The sequence below is a fragment of the Taudactylus pleione genome, unplaced genomic scaffold (genome assembly GCF_031769625.1).
Source record: "Taudactylus pleione unplaced genomic scaffold, aTauple2 ptg000479l, whole genome shotgun sequence".
Lineage (NCBI taxonomy): Eukaryota > Metazoa > Chordata > Amphibia > Anura > Myobatrachidae > Taudactylus > Taudactylus pleione.
The window spans coordinates 4,697,867-4,715,084 of NW_028284881.1; the positions used below are offsets into that span (position 1 = coordinate 4,697,867).

The window sequence follows — 17,218 nt, forward strand, 5'->3', positions numbered from 1 at the left end:
TGGTGACGGCTGCATGCAAACGCAGCCTAGCAACCGGGTCTGAATCAGACCCCATGGCAGCAGTATTCATTAGGTATAGATACAAATGTATATGAGTGCACAGCTTAAACAGGAATAAAGCAGGAGTTGCTGTTACAAAGGCTGGCCACAAGGTGGAGCTACAGCCCCAGGAATGAGCCTACAGGGTTTGCTAATATAAACCCCAGTACATACAGTGGAAAGCAAAGTATAAATTAATATAAAGTACAATATACAATATGTTATATGCCCACTGTGATAGCAGTATAAATTGATCAATCGGGGCAGGAGATCTAAAATAGCCCAGCAATATGTTTAAGCTGCCTCGTGGGAAGAGAAAATAGGAGCAGGGATCCCGGCAATACTGTCAGTGACAAGATGGATCACTTCCTGACCCCATGGACTCATCAACAGCGCACCTGCAAGTTTAGGGGTTAGGTGAAAGCTACAGAATATTAGAGCAGAACAGGGCCAGTCACCAGCAGCACAGCTTCCCAGCAGTAGGGGAGACTAGGAAATAGATCCTCAGTGCAGTACCTCTGTGTACCAGTCGCAGGATCAGACGGCGAACAGCACTCTCCATGGGCCACCGCAACCACCCAGGAGGCAGATCAGGTCAACAGACAGCAGATAGGCACTGGAGGGGGGGGATTCAGCCACGGACTTCCACCGCACTGTAGGTACCCTGTCGAGTCGTAACACAAATCGAGGCCCTGGCTTCTATTGGGTCAGCAGGCGGCATCACCTGGCTCCGTGGTTCTGTCCGAACTGGAAAGGTCGGGGGGGGGGGGGGGATCAAGTAGGGGACTTCAGAGGTCCCAAGCAGGAGTGTTTTAAAGACCCAGGACGGAGCTCCAATAGAGTACGTCTGGTCCATGCCAGGCCATGACCCTGGTGTTGCAGATCTTAATGGGCCCTGGATGCTAGTACATGCTGGTGTTTGTAGTTCAGCCATATTTGTAGTTCCTGCTTATGATAGCCATGGGAATTCTGGCACTAGTAGTGCAAGCCTTGGTAGCCTTTCCAACAAAGGAAGGAGGCATCCTATGAAGTCTGCTCTTAGTAATTACCTACGGTATAGCAATTTGTATGCAATTTATTTCACAAAGACACGGGTGGAGGATTTGGCAACTACAGACCAGATGTTTGACCAGTAATCGACATCCAGGTCTTCCATAAGATCTCTTTCACAATTAAGTTCATGGGAAGGCTTCATGGAATCAGTGGACAGGAGCACAAAGTAATATAAAGTGGATAGGAGGCCCCTTAGATGTCTGATCACTCAGACAGTGGTATCTAAAGGTCATAATGTTCTCACAGAAATCCTGGCTGAGGAAGACTAATAGAAATGCCTACCTTGTAAATACTTATGAAAAATAGACCTGGGGAGACTGAGTGTGTCTTGAAGGTACTCAAATGTAGGAAACACACAACATTTGGTTAGATCATTAACAATTCTATCCTCAGCTAAGGGCAAATAGAGAAGGAGAAATACCTAGAACTAGGTGCCTAGGGTGCTAGTACCTTTCACAGGGCCTTGTTAGTACCCGATGCCCAACCACCTGCAATAGTTCAGTCCCTGCCAAACAAGTGTTCTGCCACATACAAGTTTAATAACAGTGAAGTAAAAGTTGTATAAATGAAGCAGGTAAAGCAGTACCGCTGATTAAATAAATGGGCACCAGCCACCAGGCCATCTTATGATTAGATAAACTAAGAAAGTAGGTTCATTTATGGATAGTCTTAGACCTCTCCAGCACAACATGCTTAGTTGCAGCAAATTAGTTTTAGATCTCATATGAATACACTTATTGTTTCACTACAACACATGACAGCAGTAAACTCCTGGACATCTCGCAGGTCAGAGAGCATATCTGGGTACAGGAGATAACTCTCTCTCAGGGGGTCATTCAGACCCGGTCGCAAGCGCCGATGCGGAGGCATTCCAGTCGGAACGCTTGCCGTTTGGGGGCGGCCCCACTGACATCATTGATGGTGTCAGTGGGGAACTTCCTGCTCAAACAGAGCAGGAATTTCCCTGGGGCTTACGAGTGCCTAGACCCAACCTTAGGGTCTGGTCGTAAGCCCCGATGGTTGCGATGATGATGACCATCGCGACCATCACCCTGGTCGGTCGCTAGAGCTGTGGGTGGTAACCCACAGCCTAGCGATTGACCAGAAGGCGGCACTTAAAAAAGTAAGTGGCCACCCTCATTCAGAGTGATCGCTTGCAGCAAGCGATCGACTCTGAATGAGGTCCTCATTCCCTGCTCCTACTAACCTGCATCCTCTAGTCCATTAGGCTCACGTGCTCAATGTCTATGGATCTCTTGCCTCTGTCATATCTGCATTTCAGATACAGGTAAGTGCAGGACTGAATTTATCTCTGGGACCCCTCTGAGTGCACACCCACACTTTCACACTCTGCCCTCAGACTGCAGGTCATCTCCCAGGACTGTTGCCTAACTTCTGAGCTATCACAATCTGTACCTCACTGAGAAGCCAGACACACTTCACTCTGGTCATACCAGACTCAATTACTCTGGCTTCCCCCTAACATGGCCAGCTCGGGTCTCGGTACTCCATCCAAAAGGGTCTCTAAACCCAACCTTTATGGTCACAGTGCTGGACAGGGAGAGGAAGATTTGAGGAGTTTCTGTAGTGGATATATATTAGCTTCAGTTCTATGTAGAAAGGCACTAACTTGTACAGCAGGTGCATTTCTGTACCTAATGGGGGTTATCGTGAGCTTTGGAAAATATGCAGGTTGTAAATAGTAACATCTGATCCAGCCTACTACCACTTGGTTTAGTGCATGTCATTCTCTTCGGAAACAATCTGAACCAAATGAAGGTTGGCAGACAGTTTTAGAAGATATGCAATAAAGAGAAATACATATCTGTTAACAATTGCTTTTGTTTTTGACATTTTGAAAACATTAATACAGTTGAACAGGGGTGTATCTAGGCGTTTGAGTGCCCCTGGCAAAGTAAGGGACTGGTGCCCCCCCCCCCCCAAATTTGAAATATGGAAGGTGCACATGGCAAAAAGAGACGTGGTCTTGTGGAGAAGGGGCGTGCACACACACATTTTATATATATATATATATATATATATATATATATATATATATATATTTAGATAGATAGATATACACACAATATATATATAAATATACACACACACATATATATATATATATACATACATACACACACACATATATATATATATATATATATATACACACACACACATATATATATATATATATATATACACACACACACACACACATATATATATATATATATATATACACACACACACATATATATTATATATACACACACATATATATATATTATATATACACACACATATATATATATATATATATATATATATATATATATATACACACACACATACACCATTCTTGTATAACATAAATGTAATATTATTACCCTCCTGAAAGCCATCCCCGGGCATTGAAGGTGCTGCAGTGCACAGCATACACTGTTACAGGCGCCAGTGTCCGTCACCGCATAGCACTAGAGATATCAAACTCAAATGAATCTACAGCTCCCAACAGCCCTTGCTGTCAGGAGCCTCCGGCAGCAAGGGCTGCTGGGAGCTGTAGTTTATTTGCAGTTCCTTCACTCTGTGTAGCATGATGCTGGACACCAGCGCTGGTAACAGTGGCTCCTGCCTGTAAGAGTCTCCAGGCAGCGGAGGTACAAAAACTAGTAAGTGCTTCTATTCTCTGGCCACGGATGGCATCGCTGGGCGGCGCCCCTTCTTGGCTGGCGCCCCTGGCGTATGCCATCCCGGCCAATGCGTAGATACGCCCCTGCAGTTGAAAATGCATGCAAAAACGGCAAATTATTCATGTGGCCCAAGTTATGCCCATGTGAGCAAGATACAGGGTTTTATACAGAAAAACATTCACATGTGGTTCGTCAGCATATAGGATTTAATCAATATACTGGCACATTGAAACAACAAGTCACTTTTGCTTTTCTTTTTTTAGAAGCTGCTTTATTTAGCAAACTTCTTCTATTTGTACCTATGCACGAACAATCTTACCATTCAAGTAAGGGCAATATAAAGCATTGGAGTTCTAAAAGTGCAAGGCAAGTCATGGAAACACATCTGTTTTTAAAAGACTTACCTGGATTCGATGTCCTTTTGTTTCTTGCAAACTTTTGTATAATTTTCTATCCACCATTATAATGTCATCTTGATCCACAAAAGACACAAATGTGAGCTGCTGGCATGACTGACAAAAACAGAAATAAAGATATATAGCAGTGAATAGTGGTCCGATGTGACACTTAACTCTAGTACATTATTATTATTATTTTTTAAATTGTAATTGTAATTTTTTATCAGTTGTAAAGAGTACAAACATACAAAATAAGACTACACAATAAATGCGGTATTGACAATGTCATTCGGCATAATAGCATGTTGCAGGACATAAGTGAGAAATCAGTATATACATAAAATCCCCAACAAACAATAGGATATAGCAAGTACCCGAAGGCGCCATTCGGATACCCGTAACCTGAACCCTAAAAGGGGACAAGAAGAATAACCGCACAACATAACAATAAGAAATATCAGAATATATAAAATAAACCCAAGCCACCAAAATATCAAAATAAAACCATACACACAAAGCTAACCTCCCCATAACCCCTATCCTGTATGACCTAACCACAACCTAGGTAGAATTGGATCCCAAATACCCCTCTTCCCCAATCTATACTATCTAAGGACCCAATTCGCCCTCCAAAAAAAAAAGGATAGTAAACTATATAAATGACCAGGGCAATGAACAAAATGACCTTAAACTAGGCTAAACTCTTTAGATGACTTGGATTGAATTTTGACTGAGGTTTCAGTGTAGTGTGCTTATACGACCCAGGTACATGAACTGAGGAGTTGTGGCTAGCTACAAGCGATGTCACGTCACTGTATACGGTCATCAACCACACTCAGGGCCTGGAAAGTACAAGATACTTCCTAGATAGAGATACAGAATTAGACCAACAAGCAAGATATAGAGGCCCTGATTCAGAGCCGGACGCTCTGACAGAGCGCTCGCTCTGAATCAGGGCATCTTTTTTTTTTGTGGAGCGGCACCTGGCCGCTCTCACTGCTGTTGCCACCCACAGCTAATGCGAGCGGCCAGGATGATGGTCGTGATGGTCAAGACCATCGCAACCATAGGGCTTGCGACGAGACCCTTGTAGTAGGGTCTCATGGCCGCAAGCCCCAGAGAGCTTACGGCTCAAACAGAGCCGAAAGCTCTACCACTGACATCACTTGTGATGTCAGTGGGGCCGCCCCCAGATGGTAGGCATTCTCATGGGAGCGCCTCCATCTGGGCAGCCACCCCCCCGGCCCGCCCACCAAAGGGGGCGTGCTGTCACTCAACATCGACAGCACGCCCCCTTTGGTGCGAGACCCGGAGCAACGGATTACCCATCGCTATCCGGGTCTCGTGCATGCGCATGACGGAGCCGGCTCCATCATGCTAATGCGCTCTGGGCCACCATCGACCCGGTTGTGAGCGCTCAGCGCTTGCGACCGGGTCTGAATCAGGCCCAGAGTTCATCCTCAACCATAATTACATGTGGTTTGGGGATGAATTCTACCTGCAGTGGTGCGGGACAGCCATGGGAACCAAGTTTGCCCCGAGCTACGTGAATCTCTTCATGAGCCATTGGGAGGACAGTAACATCTGGTCTTCCAGTGAGCTTGGGGCAAACTTGGTTCTATGGCGACAGTACATAGATGATGTACTATTCATCTGGCAAGGCATCATTAGGCAATTTCCTGACATACATTAATGCGAAAGACCGCAATTTGGTTTTTACCACCAAGTATAGCAAGGAAGAGGTCCAATTTTTGGACCTGGACATTTTCATCCAGGACACCCAGATTCACACTAGAACACATCACAAGCAGGTGGATGTTAATAGTTATATCAGGGCCGATAGCAACCACCACCCCAATTGGTTAAATAGCATCCCCATTAACCAATTCACTCGAATAAGGAGGAATTGTTCCAACCTGACAGATTTTGTGAAACAAAGTAATAACTTGAAAGATCAATTTAAAGAAAACCACTATGACATGGACCATGTGGAGGAGGCTTTTAAAAGATAATTAACAAACCCTAGGGCACCACTTTTAGAATATAAGGAAAAGAAACTACAGGAAGATCAAAACAAAGTTTATTTTATAACCAATTGCACGGGGGCTGCATTTAAAGTGAAAAACATTTTAAAAAAACATTGGGGATTACTCCATATGGATGAGAAACTACACTCCATATTACCCACTCAACCGGATTTAGTTTTCCGAAAAGCACCAGACATTGGTAAGAAAATAGTAACCAATCATATTAAACCCAAACAAACTTTTTCGAAACAACAAACCCTTGATGGCCACAGTGTGAATGTAGTTTTTTACCACTGTGGCCGTTGCCGGTCCTGTAAACAATTAAGTTATAGAAGTACTGCACCCACAACAGAAGTAGTATCGGTCAGAACGGGTAAAAAATACAAAATCAAGGACAATATCACCTGTGATAGTTGCCATATCATATATGTACTAAGATGCCCCTGCCAACTTCAGTACATTGGAAGGACCACACGCAGTCTTAAAACCAGAATCAACGAACACATTAATAATATTAAAAAAGGATTTGCAGGGGCGTGGCCTGGCCGGTGGATGAGGTGGATGTGCGGCGTCTGAGCTCCGGCTGTAGCGGGACTTGTAACGCCGATTAACGGGTGACTCCCGCCCTTCCCACAATCTACTTGCCTCCCGCAGCCTTAGCTGAACTTGGTGCTGCTCCTGGCTGCTCTCCGCGAGCTCCGCAACCTCCGGCGCCGGACGTAGAGATCGGGGCCTAACCCCGTGTAGAAGCCGCGGCCTCTAGTAGCGGCGTTTCTGCTTCCTGCCACCGAGATCTCTCCTTGCCCGCTGCATATCACCAGCATCCTGAGGGGAGAGCGGAGGGCGGATTGCTCTCACAGCAGACTCCTGTGGGCACTTTCACTGGGCTGCGCAGACAGCCCCAGCTGTGGAGGATACTGACCCTGCAGATCTACACCCCCGCCATCTTGCCTGCACATGTGAAGAGACAGGCAGTGTGTCTCCTAGGAAATACTACAGGCTCCCTCAGAAATCGGAAACCCTGATCACTCACTCAAGTGGCTTCCCCATTACAGCCTCACAGTTAGCCAGTACAGCAGGAAAGTAAATCCTTTATATTTTATATCTCACATTTTTACATTTTGCTGGGATATCTCATCACTGACTTTTCTTTGGGGACTGTCCTTTATTTGGAGATTAGTGCCCCATCTAGTGGTTGGCTGCTGTAATTGTTCTGGACATCTCACAAAGCTCTTAGTTAATAGATATATGAGCCTGCTTTTGATTTCACACACCAATTCTTATGCCCTAATGATACCCAATTTTTCTGCGGGTGCTACCAACACCCAATGCTGGAAACCACCCCGTTACACTTAATGATGCCGGCCTAGCTGCTTTTTGGGGGGAAGGTGGCAGCGGCGTCCCTGGTGACCTTACGCTCTACTTGCGCAACTCTTCACGGATATCGTATTTTACTCCTACGTGTTGCCTTACTGTTATCTAGTATCTTGATTATATTTTCTCCATGGTGAAAGGCAAGCAAAGCTCCCAAAAAACAGGGAGAAAATCCCAAAGACAAGATTCTACCCATCATTCGGACAACACGTCATCCTCTATTCTGCGTCAGTTTCTCCTCCCGCAGGGATCGGCTCCTACAGAGGACGCATCGGCTCCTTCCACACCCGATATATCACAGGCCCCTAATTCCCCGTCCCAGATGGAGGAACAGTTTTCTGATCATGCTCCTGTTGCGGATTCAGAGGGGATTTCTCAGATCCTGACTATGCTCCGCTCCATGACCACGAAACTAGACTTTGAGCAGTTGGAGAACCGACTTCGTGATACTGTCCGATCAGAGATTGCCTCTATCCAATCAGAAATGTCCCAGATCGACACTAGACTAGTCTCCCTGGAGGAATTTACTTCTGATTCGGCAGCTGCCCACAACGCTCTCTGTGCGGTTGTCCTCCATCAAGCTTCTGATTTTCAACAACTACATGATCGCTTTGACGATTTGGACAACCGTGGAAGACGGAATAACCTGCGGATCAGAGGAGTTTCGGAGGATATTCCACCTCAGGGTATTATTGACTTTCTCACAAAAGTCTTCAATGAGCTCCTAGGTGCAGATCCTAATTACTGAATTGAATTTAACAGGGCTCATCGTGCCTTGAGGCCTAGAGCCGCCCCCTCAGACCGCCCGAGAGATATAATTTGCCGCCTCCACAGAAGGAGAGCATTCTTCGCACAGTGCGTCAGAGAGATGTTATCAATGTGGATGATCAGCATATCCAGATATTCCAGGACCTGTCCTGGTTGACTTTACAGAAACGCAGAGCACTTCATCCTTTAACTACAGAACTCCGCAAGCTGGGGATCAAATATAGGTGGGGCTTCCCGTTTAGCCTTCAAGTTTCTCACAATGGCAAGATGTATACCTTCAAGGACTCAGCGGATCTTGCTTCCTTCTGTTCAAACTTGGGTCTGCCTTTGATTGTCTTACCGGATTGGCAGGAGCCTCTACTACGCTCCATCCCAGCGGAACTTGCCCACCCAAACAATGATTGGCAGAGGGTGCATCGTAACCCTAAACCTCCTAAGGTCCCACGTGCTCTCGGGTCCCTTACCTAAACACGACTGATCTCCTCCGAGCAAGCTACTTGATTGACCTTCTTGCCAGAGGGGAATGAATACTACATTCTGACTCAGGTTGCAGTGGTTTGGTTCCATTCTTCTATTGTCCCACAAAAAAGCCTTTTTTCCTTAGTGAAAATTATTCGTTAATTCTTGCTCAGTTTAATGTTCTGTGACGTGTTTCATTTCTAACTGACGTAACATACTATTAGGATATGTATCTTGTTGATAGCGACATGCTTCATTTCTATAACGATGTTCCGGCTATATAAACCTATTGACCTGTTTTATCATAGGCGAACTACCATAGATAATTTGTTTAGTTATTGTATACTTTATTGGGTTGCGTATATTTGAGTGTACTCATTACTTACCAGTTTCGTTTAATGTTCAGGGATACTGTGGTCACTGACCCCCGGTGACCCCCTTACCGCCTCCTATATCTTGGTCTCGGTCATGTCTTTCACGCCTGAGCTCCCAAGTGGCGGTTCTATCATATTTGTTTATGTATTTGCTTGATTTTCTCTCTTTTTTGTTCACGGCGCCCCCTGGGATACTAGACTTGTATATGTTCGGGCTTTCAGGTGGTGCCGTTTATATGATTCTTTGCATTTTTAGTTTATTGCATTGTATGATTGTTAATTTTTGTATGTTATGTGGGTTGTATGTTGTCTGTCTTTTTTCCCCCTTGTACTTTCCTTTTATGTCTTTCCCTCACCTTGTCCACATAGTGTTTTTTGACTTTTATGATGCTGGCTAATGCGCGAATGCAGACTATTAAAATAGTCTCTGTCAATGCCAAGGGACTCAATATTCCAGAGAAACGTTCTAGGGCTCTCCGAGACTTTTATGCAGCTAAAGCAGGGGTGGTGTTTGTTCAGGAAACGCATTTTAAATCAGGTTCAGCTCCTCAATTTTCAGATCGTAATTATCCCAATGTTTTTTTTAGTAACAATAGTAGTTCTAAATCATTAGGAGTGGCCATGCTGTTCTCAAAGACACTCCCTTTTCAAGATTTTTCACATACTGTGTTGATAGAGGGTAGAGTGCATATGATTAGATGCTCTTTGTATGGCCAGTCATATTCTTTTATTAATGTTTATGTACCCAACCAGAACCAGCCGATGTTTCTTGCTCAGATTTTCGAACAGATAGATCCTCTGGTGTCTGGTATCCCTGTCATTGGTGGGGATTTGAACTGGTCTGTCCAACCTGAACTTGATATTTCAAGACCCTCCATTAGACACTCCACAAAGAGACATAGGCAAGTAAGACGTACCCTGCATGAAGATCAGCTGATAGATACCTGGAGGCTCCAGCATCCCAGTGATATAGACTATACGTTCTTTTCAAAGCCACATAATGTATATTCTAGAATCGATTACTTGTTTTTACCGCATAGGTTCCTTCACCTTCTTCAGCATTCTGACATTGGGCCCACTACATGGTCGGATCATTCTCCCATCTCCGTGACGCTGTTGACATTATACCCCTTTGTTAAACAATGCTTATGGCGATTGAATGAACAAATTCTAATTGACCCTCGTTGTAAGACTCAACTGGAGTTGGCCCTTCAGGAATATTTTTCAATTAATGAAACTCCGGAGGTCTCCAGTGTTACGGTCTAGGAGCCTCATAAATGCGTCCTCTGAGGTAAACTGATCCAGTTGGCGTCAATGCTGAAGAAGGAAAAAATGGAAAAGAAAGAGGCTCTTTTGCAGAGGCTTAGGTCATTAGAGACATCTCACAAGGGGTGTCCCTCTCCCCAACTTCTCACTGAGTTGACAGCTACCAGAGTAGCCCTGAATAAACTTCTTTTTGATTCAGTGAGACGCGATTTTCGCCTTTGCAGGGGTTGCTTTTTCCAGTGGGGGAATAAGCCGGGCAAGTACTTAGCTAGGGCCCTCAGAGCACAAAGAGCCTGTCTATTTATCCAATCTATTAATGCTCCCTCGGGCGAGACTCACACACTCTCTCGGGATATCGCATCTGATTTTCAATCATACTATACTAAACTATATAACCTGGGAGACCCTAAGTCCCCAGATGAGATTAACACGTTTCGAGGGTTGGTAGCTCAATATCTTCGCGACGTACAGTTCCCAACTATCACGGATGAAAATAGGGTCTGGTTGGAATCACCCTTCTCCCTTTCTGAGCTAGAAGGGGCACTTAAGACGACCCCATCTGGGAAAAGCCCAGGCCCAGATGGTTTCTCTGTTGTATACTATAAATCGTTCCAGAAAATATTGTTTCCCAAAATGCTCCTAGCTTTTAACGCTATTACAGACGGCCGATTCTTTTCGCCTCAAGCCCTTGAGGCACACATTACCGTTATCCCTAAGACGGGAAAAGATCCAGCCCAATGTTCGAGTTATCGTCCCATATCATTGCTCAATGTAGACATTAAACTATTTGCTAAACTCCTGGCCAATCGGTTTAAAACTTTACTTCCGAATCTTACACATTCAGATCAGGTGGGTTTTGTCCCGGGGAGGGAGGCTCGGGACAATACCACTAAAGTAATAGATCTGATACATTTGGCCAAAGGTGACTCAGCTCCAGTTATCCTCCTCTCCACTGATGCTGAAAAGGCATTCCATAGGGTTGAGTGGTTGTTTATGCAGGGTGTTCTAACGCACATAGGTCTGGGTCCTGAATGTCTACATCGAATAATGGCGCTTTATCACTTCCCTTCGGCTCGGGTTAGGATTAATGGGGTATTATATGATACGGTTAGGATTAGTAATGGTACTAGACAAGGCTGTCCTCTATCCCCTCTTGTCTTTGTGCTCTGTATAGAGGCCCTGGCGCGTGCTATTAGGATTAATCCCAATGTGACGGGTATAAGGGTTAGGGAAAATTAATACAAATTGGCTTTATTTGCGGATGACCTCTTAGCGGTGCTTTCCAACCCGGTTACTTCCGTCCCTAATTTAGTAGTGGAATTTAGTAGATTTGGTGCTCTGTCTAATTTCAAGGTTAATTACTCAAAATCTGTAGCAGTAAACCTAACAGCCAGCTCACACTCCATAGCCTTGCTGAAACATACATTTGCATTTTCCGGGCACACATCTAGCCTCAAATACCTTGGAGTTACACTAGATAGAGAACTCTCTAAGCTATTTGATCATAATTTTAAACCATTACTCCAGATTCTGCGATTAGAGTTAAAGACCTGGACAAATAAAACCTTCTCCTGGTTGGGACGGGTTAGTGTGGTTAAAATGAATATTCTACCTAGGGTCTTATAATTACTTCAATCTTTGCCAATACATATACCTAAACAATGGTTTCAGGAGTTACACAATATAGTGAGAGATTTTGTATGGGGGGGTCGCAAACCCCGTTTTAAACATGCTATATTATTTAGACGCAAGACAATGGGGGGGCTTCAACTTCCGCACGTTCCCACTTACTACGATGCAATTATGCTTGGTCGCATAATGGACTGGATGAGGGCTGGAGATGCTAGACAGTGGGTTCAGCTGGAAAGCTACTCGGCCTCTAAGGTCCTCTCTACATATCCATGGAGGTCCAAGGTTCCTGGTCTGTCTCATCCCACAATAGGCCCTACCCTGGTTTGATGGAATAGACTGAGGAGATGTTCATGGATATCTTCTCTATTTTCACCCCTGACACCGTTGTTTGACAATCCCGACTTCCCCCCAGGTACTTCTGGACATCTGTTTCACAAATGGATTGAGCAGGGAGTCTCCCGGGTTGGGCAGTTGGTGGAATCAGGTAGGGTCATATCTTTTGGCTCTCTCCAGAACAAATGGGCCCTGCCAGCAGCAGAAATTTGGCGATACCTCCAGCTAAAGCATTTTGTTCAAAGTGGAGCAGTGAGATTGGCTTGCAATAGACCTTTGACCTCCTTTGAGAATATGTGCTTGATGGATACTCGTCCGACCCATTCTCTTTCTTTGTGTTATAGACTATTGATTGAGAATATATACTATTTACCCACCAAGTTTCTAGATGATTGGGAACGCGATTTGGGAGTTTCTTTCTGCCCTCAGGACAGACTTAAGATTTTTGATAACTCTTTTGCCAGTTCAGTCAGCTACTCGGTTATTGAAACTCATTATAAAGTGATCACACGCTGGTATAGGTGCCCTCAAATACTTGCTAAAATGTTCCCTACTGTATCTAATTGTTGTTGGCGATGTAATTCCGCAGAAGGCTCGCCCCTACATATCTGGTGGGACTGCCAGGCATTGTGCCCCTTTTGGAAGAAAGTGACTTCTGTTTCTGCATTAATTTTAGGACAGGTTGTTGCCCCAGATCCTTCCTTTTGGCTGCTAAACCTATATCCTGGGCCGTTAACATTATATAAAAAATCTCTCCTCAAATTCCTTAACAGTGCAGCGAAAGCTGTAATACCTATTCACTGGAAATCAGTAGCTCCTCCATCACTTAAGGAATGGTTTGCCCGAATAGACCTCTATATGGATATGGAGGATTTACGTCTTGGAGTTGAGAAATACGGTGAATTTGCTGCCACTTGGCTCCCTTGGATTGAGTTTAAAACTTCCACTGAATATGCCACAGCTTTGACTTGAATATTTGGTGTTCAAGGTCCCCCTATTCCCCCCATTCCCAATGTGTCTTTCCCAGTCTGGTCTTTTTCGGCTTTTATTTTGGTGTGTATATGTGTGTGTGTTTGTTTCGTATTTATATAGATATATATATATAGATTTTTTCTGTTAGTGAATTATTAATTGTATGTTTTTGATTTCTAATATAGGTTTCGAAAATATACAGTCAGGTCCATAAATATTGGGACATTGACAGAATTTTCATATTTTGTCCTCTATTCACCACCACAATGGCTTTGAAATGAAACAAACAAGATGTGCTTTAACTGCAGACTTTCAGAGGCTAATTATATCCAAATCAGGTGAACGGTGTAGAAATTACAATGGCTTCTATATGTGCCTCCCACTTTTTAAGGGGCCAAAAGTAATGGGACAAACTACACAATCCTAAATCTAACTTTCACTTTTTAATACTTTGTTGCAAATCCTTTGCAGGCAATTACAGCCTGAAGTCTGGAACGCATAGACATCACCAGACGCTGGGTTTCATCCCTGGTGATGCTCTGCCAGGCCTCTACTGCAAATGTCTTCAGTTCCTGCTTGTTCTTGGGGTATTTTCCCTTCAGTTTTGTCTTCATCAAGTGAAATGCATGCTCAATCGGATTCAGGTCAGGGGATTGACTTGGCCATTGCATAACATTCCACTTTTTAGCCTTAAAAAACTCTTTGGTTGCTTTTGCAGTATGCTTCGGGTCATTGTCCATCTGCACTGTGAAGCGCCGTCCAATAAGTTCTGAAGCATTTGACTGAATATGAGCATATAATATTGCCCGAAACACTTCAGAATTCATTCTGCTGCTTTTGTCAGCAGTCACATCATCAATAAATACAAGGGAACCAGTTCCATTGGCAGCCATACATGCCCACGCCATGACACTACCACCACCATGCTTCACTGATGAGGTGGTATGTTTTGGATCATGAGCAGTTCCTTTCCTTCTCTTCTCTTCCCATCACTCTGGTACAAGTTGATCTTTGTCTCATCTGTCAATAGGATGTTGTTCCAGAACTGTAATGGCTTTTTTAGATGTTGCTTGGCAAACTCTAATCTGGTCTTCCTGTTTTTGTGGCTCACCAATGGTTTGCATCTTGTGGTGAACCCTCTATATTCACTCTTGTGAAGTCTTCTCTTGATTGTTGACTTTGACACATATACATCTACCTCCTGGAGAGTGTTCTTGATTTGGCCAACTGTTGTGAAGGGGTTTTTCTTCACCAGGGAAATCATTATTTTGTCATCCACCACAGTTGTTTTCCATGGTCTTCCGGGTCTTTTGGTGTTGCTGAGCTCTCCGGTGCATTCTTTCTTTTTAAGAATGTTCCAAACAATTGATTTGGCCACACCTAATGTTTTTGCTATCTCTCTGATTGGTTTGTTTTGATTTTTCAGCCTAATGATGGCTTGCTTCACTGATAGTGACAGCTCTTTGGATCTCATATTGAGAGTTGACAGCAACTGATTCCGAATGCAAATGTCACACCTAGAATCAACTCCAGACCTTTTACCTGCTTAATTGATAATTAAATAATGAGGGAATAGCCCACGCCTGTCCATGAAATAGCTTTTGAGTTGATAGTCCCATTACTTTTGGCCACTTAAAAAGTGGGAGGCACATATTGAAACTGTTGTAATTCCTACACCGTTCACCCGATTTGGATGTAATTACCCTCAAATGAAATCTGAAAGTCTGCAGTTAAAGCACATCTTGTTTGTTTCATTTCAAAACCATTGTGGTGGTGAATAGAGGCCAAAATCTGAAAATTCTGTCAATGTCCCAATATTTATGGACCTGACTGTATATCAGTGTAAAGCTTAATTCTATATAGCAATGCTGTATAATTTGTTTGCATTTTGGAAGTGCTGTCTGTTTTCTCAGTTAAAACCAATAAATATATATTGCAAACAGTGGCGTAACTAGGGTATTTGGAGCCCAGGGCAAATTTGAAAATGGAGCCCCACCCCCACCCCCATGTGCGCGCGCCGAAGGCGCGGGCTGCAAAAAATGGGTGTGGTCACTTAAAAATGGGGCGTGTCAACATGACACACCCCTTTATTTTCAAACTGAACATTCCTATCCATATGCACCTTAACCCCAGTAGTACCCCCAGTATGCAGTTGTGGTCCCTCTCATGCAGGCCCATAGTAGTGCCCCTTATACAGTATCCCCAGTAGTGGTCCCTCTTATACAGCCCCCAATTAGTTCCCCTTACTCAGTACCCCCAGTAGTGGCCCCCCCAAATGCAGTGCCCCACGTAGTGTTCCCCCTTATGCAGTGCCCCCAGTAGCAGTCCCCACAATGCAGTGCGCCCAGTAGCGGTATCCCCTTATGCAGTGCCCTTTTATATAGTGCCCCCAACTGTAGTCCCCCCCATGCAGTTTTCCCAGTAGTAGTCCCCTTATGCAGGCACCCTGTAGCGATCCCCCCTATCTAGTGCCCCCTGTAGTTTTCCCCGCAGTGCCCCTAGCAGTAAGCCCCTTATATAGTGCCGCCAGCAGTAGTGTCCCCCCCTCCCATGCAGTGCCCCCAGTAGTGGTCCCCCTGATGCAGGCTCCCAGTAGTGACCCCCCCTATCCAGTGGTCTCTGTAGTGGCCCTTCCTATTATTGCCCCCATTAGTGGTCCCCCGAGTGCAGTGCCCCTTTTAGAATGCCCCCAGTGGTAGCCCCCCCAAGTAGTAGTCCCCAGTAGAGTCCCCCCCCCAGTAGAGGTCCTCCCAATGGCACCCCCAGTAGATGTCCCCCCCAGTAGTAGCCAACCCCTCCCCCGTTGTGCAGATAGGTAAGGTTTAAAAATAAATAAATATATATAAAAATATACTTACCTGATTCCACGCTGCTCCTGTCCGCGATCGCGATGCCGCTCCCGCCCTCCAGTCCGCCCGGGCTGGCGTGTTCAGCATTATGGGACTGACGTCATGACGTCAGTCCCATTACCCACTGCAGGAGCCGGACGGAAGTCCGGCTCTTGCAGTGGGTGCTGCAGCAGTCAATGAGAGTCTATCTGACTCTCATTGGCTGCTGTTTAACACACGCATCGCCGCCAGCGCTGGTGGCGATGTGTGTGTTATGCACAGCCTGAGCCCGCCTCCTGGCGCTATTGGGCAAGCGTTCAGGGGGAGGGAACGGGCTCAGGCGTGCAGCACAGGACCGGCGCTGGAAGCCTAGCGCCGGTCCTGCGCAAATGTGTAGCGCTGACCGCACTCCTTGCGGTCGGCGCTACACTGGCTATCTAGGGCGGGCGGGCCGGTACCGTGGCCGGCGGCGCCCCCCCCCCCCCCGAACCCCGCTCGCTCTGCCCTAGTTACGCCACTGATAGCAAAAAAAAAAAAGGACATAGTGTCTTAGATCATTTTAGGACAGTACATGCTTGCAAACCGGAGGGTCTCAGATTCACTGGACTGGAAAAGGTTGAACCCAATTGGAGAGGTGGGGATCATATAACCAGAATCAACAAAATTAGAAAGTCAGTGGATATTCGAAATGAGAACCCTCCAACTGGAAGGTCTGAATATTGACCCCTAAGAATTAATCAATGGGTTTAGAATTACAGCCAATATTATCAATCATCATGAGATGTGGCCGTAGAACCATTAATATTGACATTTTTAGAATTTGTCTATTAGCAATTGCAAGTTAAAACCTAACACATCTGATATCCTTGAATGACAAGAATTTAATCAATACTGTGCAACCTATCATAATCAGATTCACCCTATGTGATTGAAAATGAAATACATTAAGGATCAATTGAATAAAATAATTTATTTTAGTAGGAAGGGTACTACGACCAC

General features: G+C 44.8%; 1 protein-coding gene across 2 annotated transcripts in view; it reads right to left on the reverse strand.

Annotated features, from left to right (window-relative positions):
• Positions 1-17,218, reverse strand: part of P2RX7 (purinergic receptor P2X 7) — a 129,143-nt gene that overhangs the window by 2,805 nt on the left and 109,120 nt on the right. For both annotated transcript variants that reach the window (XM_088449190.1, XM_088449189.1), the window contains exon 12: positions 4,193-4,300. In XM_088449190.1, coding sequence (XP_088305316.1) covers positions 4,193-4,300 — 108 coding nt within the window. The remainder of the gene's footprint in view (positions 1-4,192; positions 4,301-17,218) is intronic.